At 35.6% G+C, this 18,522-nt stretch overlaps 3 protein-coding genes across 8 annotated transcripts; 2 read left to right on the forward strand and 1 right to left on the reverse strand.

Annotated features, from left to right (window-relative positions):
- Positions 1 to 915: 915 nt before the first annotated feature.
- On the forward strand, positions 916 to 4,413 carry LOC131669710 (ethanolamine kinase 1). 3 transcript variants are annotated; one of them, XM_058944798.1, is made up of 8 exons: positions 916 to 1,051; positions 1,672 to 1,928; positions 2,162 to 2,302; positions 2,465 to 2,602; positions 2,694 to 2,962; positions 3,038 to 3,264; positions 3,338 to 3,563; positions 3,835 to 4,413. In XM_058944798.1, exons 3-8 carry the CDS (start codon positions 2,189 to 2,191, stop codon positions 3,875 to 3,877), a joined length of 1,017 nt encoding a protein of 338 aa, XP_058800781.1. In that variant the 5' UTR covers positions 916 to 1,051; positions 1,672 to 1,928; positions 2,162 to 2,188; the 3' UTR covers positions 3,878 to 4,413. The 3 variants fall into 3 exon arrangements, with proteins under 3 accessions (XP_058800781.1, XP_058800779.1, XP_058800780.1); XM_058944796.1 differs by having other exon boundaries at positions 2,174 to 2,302; XM_058944797.1 differs by lacking the exon at positions 916 to 1,051 and adding an exon at positions 1,133 to 1,164 and having other exon boundaries at positions 2,174 to 2,302.
- Positions 4,414 to 7,792: 3,379 nt separating this feature from the next.
- Positions 7,793 to 14,933, forward strand: LOC131669785 (serine/threonine-protein kinase Tao). 3 transcript variants are annotated; one of them, XM_058944918.1, is made up of 11 exons: positions 7,995 to 8,791; positions 8,877 to 9,052; positions 9,147 to 9,312; positions 9,427 to 9,797; positions 9,870 to 10,115; positions 10,207 to 10,434; positions 10,539 to 10,778; positions 10,840 to 11,097; positions 11,179 to 11,435; positions 11,507 to 11,639; positions 11,712 to 14,929. In XM_058944918.1, exons 1-10 carry the CDS (start codon positions 8,134 to 8,136, stop codon positions 11,625 to 11,627), a joined length of 2,721 nt encoding a protein of 906 aa, XP_058800901.1. In that variant the 5' UTR covers positions 7,995 to 8,133; the 3' UTR covers positions 11,628 to 11,639; positions 11,712 to 14,929. The 3 variants fall into 3 exon arrangements, with proteins under 3 accessions (XP_058800903.1, XP_058800901.1, XP_058800902.1); XM_058944920.1 differs by having other exon boundaries at positions 7,793 to 8,791; positions 11,507 to 14,933; XM_058944919.1 differs by having other exon boundaries at positions 9,448 to 9,797; positions 11,507 to 14,930.
- Positions 14,934 to 16,190: 1,257 nt separating this feature from the next.
- LOC131669786 (protein NipSnap) lies at positions 16,191 to 18,269 on the reverse strand. Of its 2 annotated transcripts, none has more exons than XM_058944923.1 (5): positions 18,003 to 18,269; positions 17,578 to 17,757; positions 17,323 to 17,494; positions 16,986 to 17,253; positions 16,191 to 16,914 (listed from the first exon to the last, which is right to left on the reverse strand). In XM_058944923.1, exons 1-5 carry the CDS (start codon positions 18,083 to 18,085, stop codon positions 16,766 to 16,768), a joined length of 852 nt encoding a protein of 283 aa, XP_058800906.1. In that variant the 5' UTR covers positions 18,086 to 18,269; the 3' UTR covers positions 16,191 to 16,765. The 2 variants fall into 2 exon arrangements, with proteins under 2 accessions (XP_058800906.1, XP_058800905.1); XM_058944922.1 differs by having other exon boundaries at positions 16,201 to 16,914; positions 17,578 to 17,760; positions 18,003 to 18,267.
- Positions 18,270 to 18,522: the final 253 nt, after the last annotated feature.

Consider the following 18,522-nt stretch of genomic DNA (forward strand, 5'->3'; position numbering starts at 1 on the left):
GCAAGGGGCTACGAGGAGACGTTCGCGAAAATATAAAGACACCACGAGCCGTGATGTCGTGCGTGCGCCTCCCCACTATATACGTGAAGTCAGTACGCGCGCCATCGTGTCAAAAGGGCAATTTAATGGTGAGTCCGATAAGAACTTGATTGACGCGATGTGCCGAGACTGGCAGTTCTGACAAATGTTTTTCTGATTCTGATTATGCTCGACGATTCCAAACGCAGAATTTTTTCCGGCAAAATTAATAATCAATCGGACCTACCTGCATGCGGAATTCGATTGCAATTAAACCCAGTCCTCGCTCTCGTACATTAACATATCTTGCGTAGTTGTAGAAAATTTCGCCGCATTCGAGTTTGCTTAGCTGAACATTGATTTATATGACTTGTCTGAAGTACACATGCAGATATATAGCTTAAATTTTCAAAATGTTACTACATTCGAAAATATATTTCTATCGGTCTTTGCGATCATAAATGTGTCAACATTTATTGATGTATCGGTATCAACCTTAGATAACCGAATAAAATGTGAATTTATTGCAATGAACATTCAATTGTAAGAAACACGAGGTACTTACTGAGCTATCTTCAATTTCAAACTAGTTTCTCAAAAGATTTCTCCAAGATCTTAATGTAACCAAAAACTTGCAAGTCTGACGTTTTAGAGCAAAAAATGATTTGAGTTTTCTTGCAGGAAAAGGAATATTTATCTGTTCATTTTTGAGCACAACTGCCAAAGCAAAATTTAAGATGCGATATTTATGAATTGAATTCATATATTAATATATCCCATTCTTACTTTATTTATATTCAAACTATGGAACAGTTGTCAGCGTACTAAAAAGCTCTATATATAATCATCGATACTCTTACGGTAAAACAGTCAACATATCGCAATAACTGTTTTGCCATCCACGAGAATCTAGGTTTTATAATACGGCGATTTTGTAAATAGCATTAACACATACATACATCCATTGTACATATAAATCATTATTGCTATTTGATGTCGAGTTTAACACTTGTACCGCTGAAAATGATGCAGGGTAAGTTACTCCATCGATTAAAACTACAACGTATATATGCAATACTTAATATCAATACTATACTATACTATGCATACACAGATCCGCAAGCTCGTATAGTGGCGCTGTGAAAGGTTAATATATTTTACGATCACGAGTATTACATTTTATTGGTAGTAAACATATTATTGCATTTTTATAATCCTCGTTGTTAAATTTGTTTTGTCATGTTTACTATGTTAGAGGTCTTTTGTAAAATTATTATCCTGTACTCATTTACGTCTTGAAATCACTATATTTTTTCCAATTCTTAATGTAAATTCAATATAAATATAAATGCTTGTAAGATCTATTTAACTTTTTTATCAACTATTTTCCTATATCTTTAGAAAATCTTCATTTTACTTAATTATTATCAAATTTTGATTTCACATTTTCAAAAATTTAATATAAACTGTGTATAAAACAAATATATGTACATACAAACACATATCGTTTTCGATATATGTAAATCTTATATAATTCATATTATCGTGAGATTATATCGATTATGTCAATTTTTTTATTTATGTAATAAATAGAATTAACTAAGGACTTTGTATGTAACATATAGAAATAAAGAGAATTTATTCCGTTTCCAGGTATTATGCCTCAGCATGCAACCTACACACATATAAGCACATGTACCGTCAAGCGACAGTTCAGACTACAGGCAACAGACAGAAGAGGAACAAACAGTACTTTGTTCAAGTTATACGATGGAAGCAAGCTTTTTAAGTCTTTATAATGAAAAGTCAAACATTATCAGGCCACCTCATTTACACCCACTGCCAGCTGATAACAACTCGTAAAATTAGAATCAGCAGATATTATCTAGTCATAAGATAGAAATTAGTAGGTTAGTTGAAAGAGGTTTTAACTTTTATATAAAACTAGAATGAAATGAAAAGTAAAATAAATAAATACAAAAATGAAAAGCATTAAAATATTTCTGAAAATTTTCACATTATTAAAATTGAAATAACAACATAAAAATAGTATTGTTACTTATATATGATATTCACATTTATTGAAAAACTTGAAAATGATTATAATATAATTTCATACATTAAATTATTATGTACATAAAAGTTTTGCTTTTAGAAAAGATACTTCATAATGGAGGAGCCACATTTTGATGTTTGTATTAGTGATGACAATTTAATAACTGGTGCTATAGAAATAGTAAAACGTATACGACCTTCTTGGTCTATTGATCATCTTTCTCATAAGGTATTTTAAATAAATTTTATTACTCAAATAACAATTTCAAGGTTTATCTAATATTGAAATTTTTTTATTGTTGATTGAATTCTTGCTCTTCATCAAATTAATATGTATTAACACATTTATAATAAGAACTAATTAAGAACTTTGTTTCGTTTCATGTTCAAGGTATTTACCAATGGCATTTCCAATAAATTAGTAGGAATTTACCCTAGAAATAATTACAACCAAATGGTATTGGTGAGAGTCTATGGACATAATACAGATTTATTAATTGATAGAAAACAAGAGCATAAAATTATAAGGGTATATCTGTCTTTCCTTCATTGCAAATGAAATATTTATTTTTATTTATTTATTTTTTTATTTTTATTTATTTATTATTTGCATCTTATAGAGTTTGAATAAATCAGGATTTACACATTCCATTTATGCTACATTCAGTAATGGAATGGCATACGAATTCATTGAGGGAAATACTCTTACAGTAAAAACTGTAAGAGAACCAGAAGTGTACGAATTAGTTGCTAAAACTATGGCTAAAATGCATTTACTAAAGCCTCCAACACCTGATGAACATTACAATAAGGCAATTATATGGGAAAAAACAGAAAAATTCCTGCACATGATGCCAATAAATTTTAGTGATTTGAGAAAACAAAATAAGTTAATTGACAACTTGATATTAAGTCTTAAGATAATTTTTTTATTGTATATTAAATTAATGTTGTAATATTTTAGATTTGAAAAATTGATCAAGCCTAAATCCATTCTTCTTAGTGAATATCAGTTATTAAAAGAAAAGCTTTTAATGCTAGACTCTCCTATTGTATTCTGTCATAATGACTTGCTGTTGGCGAATATTTTACATGATAAAAAGAAAAACAAGGTAACATTTATAGACTTTGAATATGCTGCATACAACTGTCAAAGTTTTGACATTGCAAACCACTTTGCAGAATTTGCTGGTAAACATTTATAAATAGAACTGAAATCTCACATGAAATACATATTTATAATATATTGTAATTCTTTACACAGGAGTGGATAATCCTGATTTTTCTTTATATCCTGATATTGAATTACAAATGCATTGGTTGAGCATATACTTGAAAGCTTATAGAAATACATCTGCTGAGATACCAAAAGAAGATGTTGAAAAATTGTATAATCAAGTAAATCAGTTTGTACTTTTGACACATTTTTTCTGGGGATGCTGGGCTCTTATACAGAGTCAATACTCACTTATTGATTTTGACTTTTTAGAGTAAGTAATAAAATTAATGTAATATGCACAATAATGCATATTAGAAGCACAAAATGTTTACGTTGTATTAGCATATTTTAATATTCGGTAATAGATCAAGCAAAGCAGAAAAAACTTGTTTCGATTTGAAACTAATTATGTTGTATGGCACCTGATGATATAAAATGCGATAAAAAATAAATTTCTTTCGAGAAACAGGGTGGCGTTTTATCTAATGGGATTATCTTGTAAGTCGTATATACACTAATTGAAGTTTATTTTTCATTTATAGATATGCAGAGATTCGATTCAATGAATATTTCAGAAGAAAATAACTAAATAACAAGAATGAAAATGGCGTTCTTACATCAAAAATATAAAATAGAATATTTTCGTCGTCAAATTTTCATATTTTGACAAAAATTATTTTTTTATTATTATTCGTTTAATATGAAAATGAAATGAAAAAAATATTATATTTGTTTAAGGATGCATTTATAAAATAAAAAATGAAATGTGATGAGTTACACCCATGCTCGCGAAAAGAACTATAGGTAATATAACTGAAAACAGGTGTATTTGTACACTATTCCAGCAGTTTTTTATATGTAACAATTATAAAATTTTTGAATGCAATTCCACTAGTTTTTAATAAACTTAACTATTGTTAATGTTTCAGTTTTTTTGAACATTATTATTATTTTAATGTTAATTTGTTATAAATTTGTATTTGTTATAATTGTTGCTTTAGTGGATAGTAAATTATGGATTAAGTACACTTGTTGGAGATAAGTTAGCAAAAGCAGTAGAATCGTTTTTTAAATTAAAAGAAATATACTGTTTAAAAAATAAATAAACGTAATTGATTGATTCTCAAATCAATGAGTTTTAATTATAAACCTAATTACAAATACTTTGTGTATCATAGCTTATGGATATTATAAAAAAGAAAATTAATTAAATGATATCTTCGATTTTTATAATTTTTTCACAAAATATTAATTATTTTCTTCTAATTGTTACAAATATTATGTATTTATTTATACAAGCAATAATATTGGATTAAAAAGTCAATTCACAGCGTAAAGTAAACATATTATTCACCTTTGAATATTGATTTTGTCTTTAATGCGGATGAAATTAAAGCAAATAAGTCGAAGCAAAGAAAAAGTTCTTATTAGTCTGACATATTAATCAGGAACTTGTGAAAAAGTGAAATAAAAGAAGAATGACAAATACAATGGAAAGTGTATGATTCGGTTTTAAAATATAAAAAATCTCGACAAAATTATTAAGAGCTTCACGTACATGCTTTCGAGAATTGTGCATAGAAAAGAGTATACTTTTTAAGCGTGGTTATGGTAAACAGATATTTATTTATATATATATATTTTATTCATTCTTTTCTGCGTAATTTATTTACTGAAAAATTAATGATTCGAAAATAATTTAGCATCGAAATTAATTTATGCGTAAAGGTATTTATGTGTACTTTTGCATGTAGTTGCAGATTGTTTCGATTTTTTTTATACTAAGTAATAATTGTAACTATTATATCATTCAATAAATAAAAGAAATTTGCTCCGAAATCGAACATGCTCCAAAATCGGGCATGTAAATGTACATTTCAATAAATAGTCGTTAACTGTAATAGTTTACAGGGAAAATGATATATCTTTTGTATAAGTTAATATAAAGGTTATTAAAAGTAATTTTTATTCATTTCATTTATTACATGCATGTTTATTGAGTAAATACGTACATACACAGAACAGTGAGTACACACCCTCAATTTGCGCAGGATTTCCAGGAGGAGGGGAAGGACACGTTGACCGTCTCAAGACCGAGTGGTTTATCGTGCATTGCATGGTGATTGCGGTATATCGGACAGTCGTCAGGTCAACGTCAGATTATAGGCTGCTGGTTACAGCTGCTTCATTGTTGTTAACTTGTTTCAATCAACTTCAATCTTTTTCATTTCGTTCGCATCGTCAATATTGACAGCTTATGGAACATACGATTTAATGCGAATGACTAGACATACGGTCAACATCAATTTTGTCGGCGATCTGTTGAAGTGTACATCAAATTAAAGCTCGGGGCTGCGTGCGCTCATCTGTAGTTATCTGCTGGCCGTGGCCGAACAGAACAGAGGCGGAACCATCAACACATCAGCAGTGTAGCAGCAGCGACTCACTCCATAATACGAAGGCGAAAAACGAGAGAGAGAGAGAGAGAGAAAGAGAGAGAGGGAAATTATGTGCGTGTGACTGTAGATGTGCTGGCTGCTATATAATCTATATAGTGTATTCGTACGAGTGTACATGTTTATATGTGTGCTGCAAGTGAGCTGAGCGTGAGCACTGACGACGACGAAGAGAGAGAGAGAGAAAGAGAGAAGACTGTGTTGCGAGCGCGCCTGCATGACACGTACGGGGCGTGTACTTTCCGGGGGCTTTTCGCTCTCTCGCGCGGCTGTGCCGACGACGCTCGTCGTCCTTTGCAACTAGTGTTCGCACCCGCGACCGACGAGAGTATCCTAGCCAAGTTATCATCCCGAGTGCTTTTCTGCTCTCGGTGCGCCAAGTAATGGTATATAGGTGTGAAAGAGAGAGAGAGAGTGAGTGAGTCAAACAGGGAAGCAGGCAGACAGACAGCGACGCCCCCGCTCGTAGAGCATCGTCGTCGTCCTCGAGGATGACACAGCCGGTCGTCAAGGCTTTCTAGCTTAAGTGAGTATTATACCTCTGTTTATGCGGGCGTATGAATGCTAGAGCCGACAGCAGCAGAGAGCAGCCGTGAACTTTGCCGCGAAGCGCGCATGCCTCCTCTGCAGCGGCGGCAGCGGTGGCCAAGAGCGCACGTATACTTTTATCTCGCCATTTTGGAGGTGAGAGTTTGGAAAAATAATACATCCAAAGATCAGAGCCTATGTACTAAAAGTCCACTCCCTTGGGCTCACCTTTATCTTCATCTCTCTTGCTCCAATGCTCGCGTGTACGTGCCTTTCTCTTTCTCGCAACTTGCAGATTTTCAGTCTCCGTCTCTCTCGCTCTCTCTCTCTCTCTCTCTCTTACACACACACACACACACGCACACACACACGTACATACACACAGTTCTCTAGTGTGCTTGTTTTGTATGTCTCAACAACTCGACCGACAATTACGGAGTCTTCTTTTGGGATTTGGAGTCTGTTGCCGTGACTGTGCGCGAGCCGATTGAGCTGATTCGTTCTGTGGATGAATCATGATCCTTTGATGTTCCATGTGCTCTTGCAGGTTTTCTCAGCTAAAAGTGTCCAGCACTATACTAGTATCCAGGGAATGTTGCTTCATTGTTTTTCATACTGGAGTTTTGATGACAGTTTTCTCTTAAATGAAGATTCTGGTAGGAACATTTGTTTTGACATGGAACTTATCTTGGATCGCTACTGATCTCTAAATGCTTTGTGAGTGATTTCTTTACGTATATTGCTCTGAATTGCTTTCATCGGTATTTTTATTAATGATAGTTATTGTTTGATATTATCCTGCCACTGACAAACATTTTGTGTTGAGTTGAAAGACAAACTAACTAGATATCCAAGTACAGATCACCATTCTATTGCATAGCCAAAAATAAATTTACAATTTTCAACCTGCAATTGTGAATAATTGTTTGTGTTTATTGATTAATAAATTAGAATTGACTAGACGTATGTCAGTAAATCAATTCAATTTATATAAAAATAAATCATTTTTCAGGGTATAGCATGTAGTAAGTGTATCGATGTTGCAATGATGATGGTTATGATGTTTTTTTCGAGTGACAAATACACATGCCAAGGCATACCTTTGTCGCAATGAGTCTTTTTCATTTATAGATGGCTTGATAAGAGTTGTCACAAGATGTTGAATTAGCTGGTATGCATATTATTTTCTGATAACATCAATTGAATTCTCTCAGGGAACAAAATGTTTAAATATAGTCTTTGTCATCACTCATCTTTAAATAAGTACGGGGGACGGACACACCAGTACACCCTAGAGCATTGTCACCTTTTCCTTGCCCCTATTATCTCGGAGGATCCGCAAAGTTCTGTTGCCTCTGCTACTGCGGCAGCAAGTGTTTCTGTGCGTGGATGCGAAAAAGAGGGGAGGGGCGGAGAGAATGACTAAAAAGCAAAGGTCACTAATGATTCGATTGGCCTTGACGTATGTCCCCGTACGCAGAGCAGCGCTGAGCGTATGATTGAACGTTGCCTACAGGCCAGCAGGCAACTTACAGTCAACAGCAGGTGTCGCAGCAGCGAGAGCAGGGCGATGGACTGACAGTTGGGGAGACTAGCACCGCTAAACTGGCGCAGATTTGGGTGGAGGAGCATCAGCAGCAGCAACAACAGCAGCAGCAGCAGTCGTCGACTGCGGCCAGCAACGGCAGGCAGCAGTTCAACAAGCTGGATATCGACGGCGCTGCTGGCGGCGAGGCTAGCGGCGGAGCGAGTGTCGGGGCCGGCATCGGCCAACAGCGAAGAGTCAACGCCGCCGCTGTCGCCGCGGCTGCGGGCGCCGCCGGTGGTGGTGGTGGGCGCACACGAGACAGTCAGATCATGCCGCCCGTGGTACCGAGGCCGGGCAGCCTCAAGGACCCGGAGATCGCCGAGCTCTTCGAGAAGAACGACCCGGAGAAGATCTTCGAGGACCTGCGGGAGATTGGCCACGGCAGCTTCGGCGCGGTCTACTACGCGAGATGCTTGCTCAGCAAGGAGATCGTGGCTATTAAGAAGATGTCGTACCTGGGCAAGCAGACTATGGAGAAGTGGCAAGACATACTGAAAGAGATCCGCTTCTTGCGCCAGCTCAAGCACCCGAACACCATCGAATACAAGGGCTGCTATCTTAGGGACCACACCGCCTGGCTGGTCATGGAGTACTGCCTAGGCTCGGCCTCCGACATCATCGAGGTGCACAAGCGGCCGCTCAAGGAGGACGAGATCGCCGCCATCTGCGAGGGCGTGCTGCGCGGTCTGCACTACCTGCACTCGCTTGGCCGCATCCACAGGGACGTCAAGGCCGGCAACATTCTCTTAACCGAGAACGGCACGGTCAAGCTGGCTGACTTCGGCTCGGCGAGCATCAAGTGCCCGGCTAATAGCTTCGTTGGTACGCCCTATTGGATGGCACCGGAGGTCATACTCGCCATGGATGAGGGCCAGTACGATGGTAAAGTGGACGTCTGGTCTCTGGGCATCACCTGCATCGAGCTGGGTGCGTTTGTTGCGTGCTTCCTACTCGCCTTATGTTCGCGCGTCGTCGGGGCGAAACAATGATTACATGTTTGTTTACTTTGTAGCCGAACGAAAACCGCCTTATTTTAACATGAACGCAATGAGTGCTCTCTATCATATTGCCCAAAATGAGAGGCCGACTCTTAACTCGGCCGAGTGGACGGACGTGTTTCGTTACTTTGTCGAGGTCTGCCTTACTAAAAGTCCCAGCGAAAGGCCAACTTCCGGGAAACTGTTATCGGTGAGTATTCTCTCTGTTCTCGTGCAAGCCGAGACTCGGAATTATGTTTTTCATGCAATTTCAAATGCACTCTTCTTCTGTTCCCTCATTCAAGCAGCATCCATTTGTGACGAGAACGCGCTCCCCTCAAGTTTTGATAGACCTCATTCAGAGGACAAAAGCTGCCGTTCGAGAATTAGATAATTTAAATTACCGTAAGATGAAGAAGATCCTTATGATCGATACCTGCGAAACGGAAAGTCAAGTTGGCGATGCCGACGGTAAGTACTTAATATAGTATGTAACGCAGTGACGCAAGAAAAGGCGTCTCTAGCTGTCGTTGAGATCGATTCATACTTTGTAAAGACGAAAGCGACCGTGATTCTTATGAACAGACACTCCCGACGAACAAACAGGTGGTGACAGCAGCAAAAGCAACAGCATCACCTCGGAGCATTCGATACACTCGATGGGTGTGTCGGCCAGTTCGCAGAGTTCCTCAACCAATAGCCTACCACTACCAAATGCTGACTCGAATGATTACCCGGCAGCGGTTGGTTCCGTGAGAAATCGTGGCGGCCATAAAATTGGGTCTGGCGGTGGCGGCGGTCTTACTCAAAATCTGCTCGAGCATGGGGCCAACAACTTTGCCACCATAAGAACAACTTCTATCGTGACTAAACAACAAAAAGAGCACATGCAGGAGGAGATGCACGAGCAAATGAGCGGTTATAAGAGGATGCGGCGGGAGCATCATGGCGCATTAGTAAGATTGGCAAACCAACTTGCAGTAGTTGCACAACGAACCAATTTAACATAGGTCAAACTTTTATTATAGGTCAAACTGGAAGAACGCTGCAAGATGGAAATGGAGTCTCATAAGCAATTGCTTGAAAAAGAATACGAGAGTCTGATGCAGCAATTTAGTAAAGAACTCGAGAAACTACAGGCCAGACACCACCAGGAGCTTGAACGAAGGTTGAAGCAAAATCAAAACGCAGAAAAAAAGCTTCATAAAGAAATAACCAGTAGACACGAGGCCGATCGAAAAGCGCTCGAAGCTCAGCAAAAGCGAGAGTACAAGGTGATTATACTCGTTCGGTTTTCTCGGATGATTCATAGCTCTAACCTTAATTATTTATAAATCGACTTTTGTCGTATGTTTGCACATGCAGGCGTACAAAGAAAGATGGAAGAAGGAACTCTCGCAAGATGAGGTTACTCCCAAGCGTCAGCGAGATGCAACTCTTCAAAGCCAAAAGGATAGTTTAAAGCAGCACGAGGCACAAGAGGAGCAACGACTAGCGCGCGGCCAGAGGGAATACCTCGATCTTGAGATGCGAAAATTCCGTAGAAAAAAGTTAACTGCCTTTCATGTGCTCGAGCAAGAGCTTCTTCGAGAAGTATGTACTTTCTGATCTCTTTTTCAACCGTCACCATGCCTTTTTAATTCTTGTAGCTTTGTAACTTGAGAATTCAATGTGCTTTCATTTTTTCCGCAACGCAGGAGCTGAATAAGAGGCAGCAGCAATTGGAGCAAGCTCATGCAATGCTTTTGCGCCATCACGAGAAGACGCAAGAGCTGGAGTATAGACAACAAAGAGCAGTGCATGCTCTCCGCGAAGAACAAATCCATCGACAACACTCTACCGAACTCAGCAATCAGCGGGATTATATGCAACGAGCCGAACGCGATCTACGTAAGAAGCATGCGCTCGAGCTCAAGCAACAACCCAAGAGTCTGAAGGTACGATTAAAGACAAAATTTATCGTTACAATAATTATAATATAATTATAATAATTTTCAGCAAAAGGAAATGCAGATAAGAAAGCAATTTAGAGAAACTTGTAAAATACAGACACGCCAGTACAAGGCATTAAAGGCCCAGATATTGCAAACGACGCCAAAAGATGAACAAAAAGCTGTTATTAAAAAGTTGAAGGAGGAGCAACGACGTAAACTCGCGCTACTGGGAGAACAATACGAGCAAAGTATCGCCGAGATGCTGCAAAAACAAAGTATTCGTTTGGACGAGTCACAAGAGATCGAGTGCCAGATTCTCAAAGTACGTAACTGTAACAACCCACAATCATTATAACTTTGGCAATCCAATATCATTATCAATGGTTTTTCTTTTGCTCTGCAGCAAAGATTAAATCATGAGCTAGAACTCTTGATGGCGTATCAGTCAAAAAATAAAATGCAGGCGGAAGCTCAACGTGATCGTGAACGCCGCGAGCTTGAGGATCGCGTATCGGTAAGGCGAGCGCTTCTCGAGAAAAAGCTCGAGGACGAGACGCAAAAGATATTGCACGAACGCAGTGAACGAATACGGCTACTGCAAGAAAAGCATGATCGCGAACTGCATCAGTTTGACGAGGAAAGTGCGAGAATCGGTTTTAGGTGAGTATCATATATTGAAAACTTAATCAAAATCACGTGGCCTAGTTGAAGCAATTTTACTGTATTTTCAGTGCACTAGCAATAGCGGAAGCTTCAAAAGAGTCTTACCCGGACGACGAAAGTCTCAGCGGTTCAATGCTCAGCTTGGCTCACAGTAATAGCTCTACATCTTTCCCCCCTAATAGTCTCTAATCTTAATAACTCGTATAAGTATAAACGTTCGCCTGTAATCCCGCTGGTGCGCTAGCTAGTTTTAAAACTTGAAAATAATTGCAGGCCAAGCAGGTGGTGCAGCAGGTGAAATTTTGTCGTATTCGGCTATGCGTATTGGATCAGAACGTAATGATCACCTACCTCCTTAGGCTCTTGACGTGTTTTCTTCTTTTCATCACTCCAATTTGAAGCACGGAATGGGATTAACTGTTGTTAGGGCCCCTCAAGCTTATTTTTTACTCTCTTTTCTTTATCTTTAAATAAGAATAATACCTTGTCCATGTGTAAATTTGATACTCATAATTATGTGTAGTTATTCTACTACTCGTTGTTGTTTCAAGTTTCTTTTAAAACATCTTGGTGCACGCTGATATTGATTTTTTAAATTAATCGCACATCGTTTTGTGACTCCATTCAATGCATAATTTTATGGCCGTAGTTCCAACTTTGATTTTAATGACTCTATCCTCATTTTTTAAATTTCTCTAGGATATCGTAGACACTTGTAAATATCTTGGTTGTTAAGATCCCTTTACATATTTATATAGCACACTAAAATATAATTAAAACATCGAAAAAATTTATCTCCTTCATTTCGCCCCGAGTATGCATGATATCACGGAAGAAAACGATTTAATGTGTTAGTTAAATATCGTTGCATTGAATAGATGAGAAGCAATTATTTCGTGAAACAAATAAGGATTCCGATAGCCAGAATAATGATACGAATCTTTGAAATACTTGAGAAAGAAAAAAGATGAAAATTTCTATAATTTAAATACGAAAACATAAAAATTAGAGGCATGTTCTTGTTAGAACAATAACAAATCTAATACGATGGAAAGGGTTAACTCAATGAGAAAGAAAATAACTTTAAATTCTTCTTAATATACCGATGTTTAATTAGGAAGAAAGCTGACAAACATTCAGCGAAACATTGGTGTGTTGAGAAGAATTTAAAGTTATTTTCTTTACCTTAGGGTTAATCCTATCCATCGTAATAGTTTTATTATTGTTCTAAACATGGAAGATAGATGTCGGAATAATTATGCAAGTACTTGTTAGCTTTGTTTTACAGGCTAAACAATTGAAAAAAAGTATCATAACTCAATGCTGTGATAGAGCGTAAATTTGTAAAAATTATTTTTAAAGAAAGGACTTGATTGAAAGAGTCAAAATCGTTTCTATAAAATGGTATTAAACTAATTTATTGGATCCTATTTTTTCCCCGTGATTTTGGTGTGCTATGTACAAATGTAGAGTATGTATGGTTGATTGAGTTTCAAAAAATTTAACTGAAAATTTCAGCGGTACCTATACGTGTATTACCTATTTTCCTTTACATATAGGAGATGTATGCGCGCGCGTGACTATTTGTATAGATATTATCTCATTAAACCTAAAAAATGAAACATTACATTAATTAATTCAATTTAAAACACTTGTGGTTTTTCATTATTTTTTGTAACACAATAAAAATCAAATTACAAAGAGACATGATCATACTATTTTTTAATCTAAAGAGTCAAAGCGTTTATTTTAATCAGTAACTTGTAATGAAATTTCATGTGCGCAAATACGTTTTCTTCTCTACGGTCTGCCTGCACGGTCTTCCACTTCCGATTATCCCAGCATACAAAGAAAACAAAATCTACTTAAGTTTAACTTGAGAAATTTCTGAAAACTATTGCCTCTTGTAGTGAACGATTTTATAAGAAATTTTATATGTAACGTATCAATTTTATATAATATATACGTACGCGTTTATTGTAAAAGTATATAAGTATGAGTACATTTCTTTAAAGTGAACTTACGGATCAATCCAGTACACATACCGACGTAAACTAAAGAAAATGCAATGCTTTCTTCAATATTAAGAATGCAAAGCAACAATCTAACAAACTTTTTAATCTCAACCGCTAGGTCCTCCGCAAAGAAAAGGAAAAATTTTTATACACCAATATACTTAATCATCATTAAAAAAACGATTACTGTAACAAAATGTTTAAATAAAGGTAAACATTATAAAAATTACGATGGGTGGATAGGTGATTGTGACAATTTTACATACCAATGGTGCGGAATTAGTTTGTTATTTAGTTGTAAAGTAGGGTATCGAAGAGCCATAAAGTTGTCCCGAGCAAAAATAGTCAGTGTTTAATTTTGTTTAGTCTTCGACACAGGACAATGTGGTTCGTTGGTAGACTTTTGCAAAATTAGTCAATATAAAAATAAACATGCGCTACGAAATTTAGTTACTCGCTTGCGCGACGTAACAAGGCATTAATAAACTCAAATCAATGTTCACTAGAATGATGATGACGATGATGATGAGATGATACAAATTGTGCATTTTTGCTATTAAGTTGTCAATACATGCGGTGCCAATTCGGAATCGGGATAGTACAAGTTCTTATATTCGAAGATACTTTAGCAGATCACTTAGTTTGATTTGTAGCAATACTCCATCAAAAAAAAATTATCATATTTAAATATGAGGACAAAAAGTATTATCCGTGGTTCGTTAAAAATTTCTGAATATTTATTAAGTAACGTAGACTCTAAGCGGTGAACAAGTAGAAATCGATAAAGTGTGGAAATACTGATTAAACAAACTATTAACGAGGAAATCAAAAAGTTATCGGTCATGCGAGGTAACAAAAAATGATTTTTTTCAGAGCGTGTAAGAAAGTGTCTGAAATCAATAATGGAAGTGTCACAATCAACTGATCGTTTTAATAAAATGGTGTATCGAAGAACAAAACCAGTACACGAAAAAAATATATAATTTTTGCACGCCTTTGTTTTTTGTAAAGTCGTAAAGTACCAGCTGAGTTATTAGCACTTTGAATATGAACAAACTATTTGGCAATAAAAGCATACATTATTACAACAGATGTTACCTCTTTCATTGACATATTCACTATTATCTATTTAATATTATCAATGCATTTATAAAAGATGATTCAGCGTGTTCACAAAAGCGATGTACAAAAAAGGATAAAATATTATATAGGAAATAGACAGGTCAGCACGGACTCCATTGAAGTTGCCTACAAGATTTGGCGTCGTTTTTATGTATTTATTATTTCATTTGTCTATGTGCATAAGGCAGCGTGAGTATCTTGTATTCTATTTATGTTTACAGATACAACCGAGTAAACGTCAATCAATAAAATAATTGTAATGCAAACTCAAAGCTTTTGAGCTTCAACTGAAAAATATTAAATTCTTTTCACTTATCATTTTTATATTGTATATAGAGAAGCGAATGATATCAACTGTAATGATAAGTTGAAAATATGCAAGATAAAGTTACTCTATACATGTGTAACTATTTGTTTTTCATGTTTGAAATAAGATGTATAGTTTAAAATTATTCTTCTTACTAATTTCTTTTTATCATAAAATTTTTTCTCACATAATGGAGTAATTTTATCAGACTTATATATATATATACACACACACACACATATATATATATAAGACAAAGACATATAATTTCTTATTATTCCCTTATTTTGACTATTTTTTTCTTCCTCTTCTCGAATTCCAAGCTAACGATTTGTAGCTTATCTAAGTTTTGCACCACGGAAAAAAGATTGTAAATATTCGATAAGATAATATCTTTCTGTTTTTACGCGAATAACAAGTTGATTAGTTGATTGATGTCAACAAACTATCATCTACACATAGAAAAAGTTTGAGCCGAATTTTACGCATCTGTACGTTGTTAGATATATATAATTTTTTTTAATTAATTGGACAATTAACGTAGCTACAAATTAAATTATATTATTCTTCGTAACTAAATATTCAAGCATCTCTTTCATTATTTCAAGGACTCAAGAATGTTTTATATGTTGGAATAAATGCGGTAATTTTTGTATGAATATTGACATTAATAAAAAGCGATATTTACAAAGACCTTCATAGTTAAATATCACATAAATAAAAGTAACATGTTATGCGTAATCAATGTATGTTTTTGTAATAACCATAATGTGTGAATGTGAAACACAAAATAATAAAAAAACTAAATTATGCAGTTGTGCACACAGCTAAACGCGGTGCAAGTGATGCTCCCACGCACGCACACACGTTAAATAATGATTGCGCATATTACGGTTTGGTGCCAATCACAAATCGTAATTCATGCCTAAAAAAGGAGCGACGAGAAAAATCCAATAATAGTACGACAGAGTTAAGTGATTTTTCTAGAAAAAATGCACTGCGCAGTAAACTATGATTTTCAAACGTTATGTGGAGAACAACGTAAAAGGGAGGAAATGAATAATTGATGACAGTAATAGTAATAGATAATTAAGACTTTGTAGCAATGTAATCGGAAAGAAAAAGAAAAAAAGGATACGCATAATGTGTATGTATGTACGTGTGTATACACACATATATGTATTATATATGCATATACATACATACATACATACACTACAGTTCAACCACTTTTGGTTTCAGTGATAATTATTATTTTTATTTTTAAACAGAAGTAGATCATAAAAATACAATTTCTTACTTTAATAAACAGTGACAAAAACCGCACGAGTATCTGCTAAATAAATGGTCGTAAGTGCAATCAAAATAATTAATTGTCAATGAAGCCTCAAAGGTTTAGTAAAATAAAATATGTCGAACAAAGACCCGCTATGTCGAATGGATAATAAAACATTGATACTAAAAAGTATTCAAATCAATTTTTTATATTACAATCCAGTAATCCTATTTTATATAATTTTATTTCCAATTTTAAGATTGTATTTTTTTTGTTTCTTTTTACAGCCTGATGAAAAAAAGTAATATTTCTATTTTATTGGCTATTATCATAGCTTGTTTGCTTGGGTAAAAGACTCTTATTTTGTTTTTGTCTACAGCTTTCTATTAAATGGAATAGTTGATTTTATACATCATAATATAACTAAAAAACTCTATTACTTTTGTACATTATTGTTTTACAATAATTCGAACTTTTACAGATATACAAATGCGAATATACACATTGAACATATGAAAGAACAGTATACCACTGCTTTCGTCAAATCTCCTAACTTTCAATATAAATTTTCACGCTTGCATTGCTTTATAGATAAGGTGTAACGTATTTATTTTGTTGGTGAATAGGATGTTGGTTTTAAAATGCGGGAATGATGTTCGCGAATCAGAGGAACTGTGTAAGCTACGCATTCATCCCAACCAGGTGACCGCCAAGCACTCTCACGTGTTTCTTTGCGAGTTTGTAAATCTTTGTAACCTGAAAACATAGTGAGAAAATAAGGTTTTGTTTTGTTTCTGGCAGAGATGCAGTTCAACTTCAAAACTTACACCAAAAGTGATGAACATTATATAATCGACCGATTTGCGAAAAAAATCCAGCAAAAGGTTCGTTATTATTGCGTCTAAAATTGATAGCTCTTGCCCAATTGTTGCCCCACTCAATAATTGTTCCTGGCTTAAGAGTGTAACTTCTTACTTCATAAATATTCTCACTTTCTCTTGCAATAATTGCTGGCCAGTAGCTAAACGTTAGTAAGTATTGCAAATGTCGCGATCTCAGATAGTTACCTCGTTCACTAAGGAGTTTTTGGTATGTCTAAAATGTTTGATAAAATATGTAATTTTATGTTTTTAAAATAAAACAGTTAAAAAGTTGATCATTCACATCATCTTTGGCAAGTAGAGCTTGTGCCTTGTCAATGCTATGATATCCTCCAGATCCATACGACCAAAGATGAAGAGCTTGATCCAGATCTCCAACTTCAACCGTCCATGATCCAACAAGCTCAAGATTCAAATCTTGTTTTTTAGAATGAAGGTATTCAACATTATGAACACTGTAAAAAAAACGAATACGTTTAATATTAAAACAATCACTAAAATTGATAAAAAAATGTATGCAGTTTGTGTATATACTCACTAATTTCTAAGGTACTTATCGCGAGAGTCAGGGCGGATATTGTGCGTGTGTAAGGCATAGATAATTTGTTTGTCAGAAAGCATCCTTGAATGAGGCTCTTTAGTAGGCTCAATCTTCCTGACAAGTAGTTTGCTCAGCCATCCTTCGTCCTGTTGGCGAGCCGATGATCCCGATATTTGCCTGCTAATCAATGATTGAAAATTAAAACATATACATGCACTATCTATTGTTTGAAATCACTGTGTTGTCCAATACAGAAATAAATACATACATGTGCATATACATACACACACATATATATATATATATATATATATATATATATATACATACATACACACACAGACAGATTTGTTAAATCTCAACAGAGCCATCAAACAAGATGGAATTGGACCAATGGATCGACAATTCAATTAATTAATTACCTGTGATAAGTAGATTGTGGAAAATGCGTTTTGCCGAGGAACGGCTGCAGAATTCCGAGATTCCTTCTCAACGCGGCGGCCATTCTTATTGCAGCCACGGAGCTGCTGCTGGGCTCCCGGTTATGATTGACCAATCATCGCAACGACTGATAAAGTTTCAAGGTGGGGGTGCTCTCAACGAACACCACATCACCACTGCTGGCCAAGTGGGTACTTGCACTGTCGAGTGTCGAGATATAAACAAACTGCCCACAGACGACTTCGGCATGTCACGGCTAACATCTATATACATGTTACATATATATTTAGTGCTTTGCGAGATAAAGAGCCGGCAAATTTGAAACTTATTCGCTCGTTTTTTAATTTGTAATGGATTTTGAATCCGAATTGTAAATTTTTAATACATTCACAAAGTACAACAATGGATATTTTCATCTTTGATTGCAAGATTATAGTAAAGAGATATATAGAGTTACAGTAGAATGATAGAACAGTCTAAGAATATAAAACTAACACACTT

The sequence above is a fragment of the Phymastichus coffea genome, unplaced genomic scaffold, assembly GCF_024137745.1.
Source record: "Phymastichus coffea isolate CEN01 unplaced genomic scaffold, Cenicafe_Pcof_1.1 PCOF00096, whole genome shotgun sequence".
NCBI lineage: Eukaryota > Metazoa > Arthropoda > Insecta > Hymenoptera > Eulophidae > Phymastichus > Phymastichus coffea.

Excerpts from the sequence above, each read along its gene's own strand:
- LOC131669710 (XM_058944798.1), top strand. The coding sequence starts at position 2,189 with ATGGAGGAGCCACATTTTGATGTTTGTATTAGTGATGACAATTTAATA. Across the intron at positions 2,963-3,037 it reads GATTTGAGAAAACAAAATAA|ATTTGAAAAATTGATCAAGC; the intron begins GTTAATTGACAA and ends GTAATATTTTAG. Across the intron at positions 3,564-3,834 it reads ATTGATTTTGACTTTTTAGA|ATATGCAGAGATTCGATTCA; the intron begins GTAAGTAATAAA and ends TTTCATTTATAG.
- LOC131669785 (XM_058944920.1), top strand. The coding sequence starts at position 8,134 with ATGCCGCCCGTGGTACCGAGGCCGGGCAGCCTCAAGGACCCGGAGATC. Across the intron at positions 9,313-9,426 it reads TCAAGTTGGCGATGCCGACG|ACACTCCCGACGAACAAACA; the intron begins GTAAGTACTTAA and ends TCTTATGAACAG. Across the intron at positions 10,116-10,206 it reads AGCAAAAGCGAGAGTACAAG|GCGTACAAAGAAAGATGGAA; the intron begins GTGATTATACTC and ends TTGCACATGCAG.
- LOC131669786 (XM_058944922.1), bottom strand. The coding sequence starts at position 18,085 with ATGGCCGCCGCGTTGAGAAGGAATCTCGGAATTCTGCAGCCGTTCCTC. Across the intron at positions 17,495-17,577 it reads GATAAGTACCTTAGAAATTA|TGTTCATAATGTTGAATACC; the intron begins GTGAGTATATAC and ends TTTTTTTTACAG. Across the intron at positions 17,254-17,322 it reads CTCTACTTGCCAAAGATGAT|ACATACCAAAAACTCCTTAG; the intron begins GTGAATGATCAA and ends CAAACATTTTAG.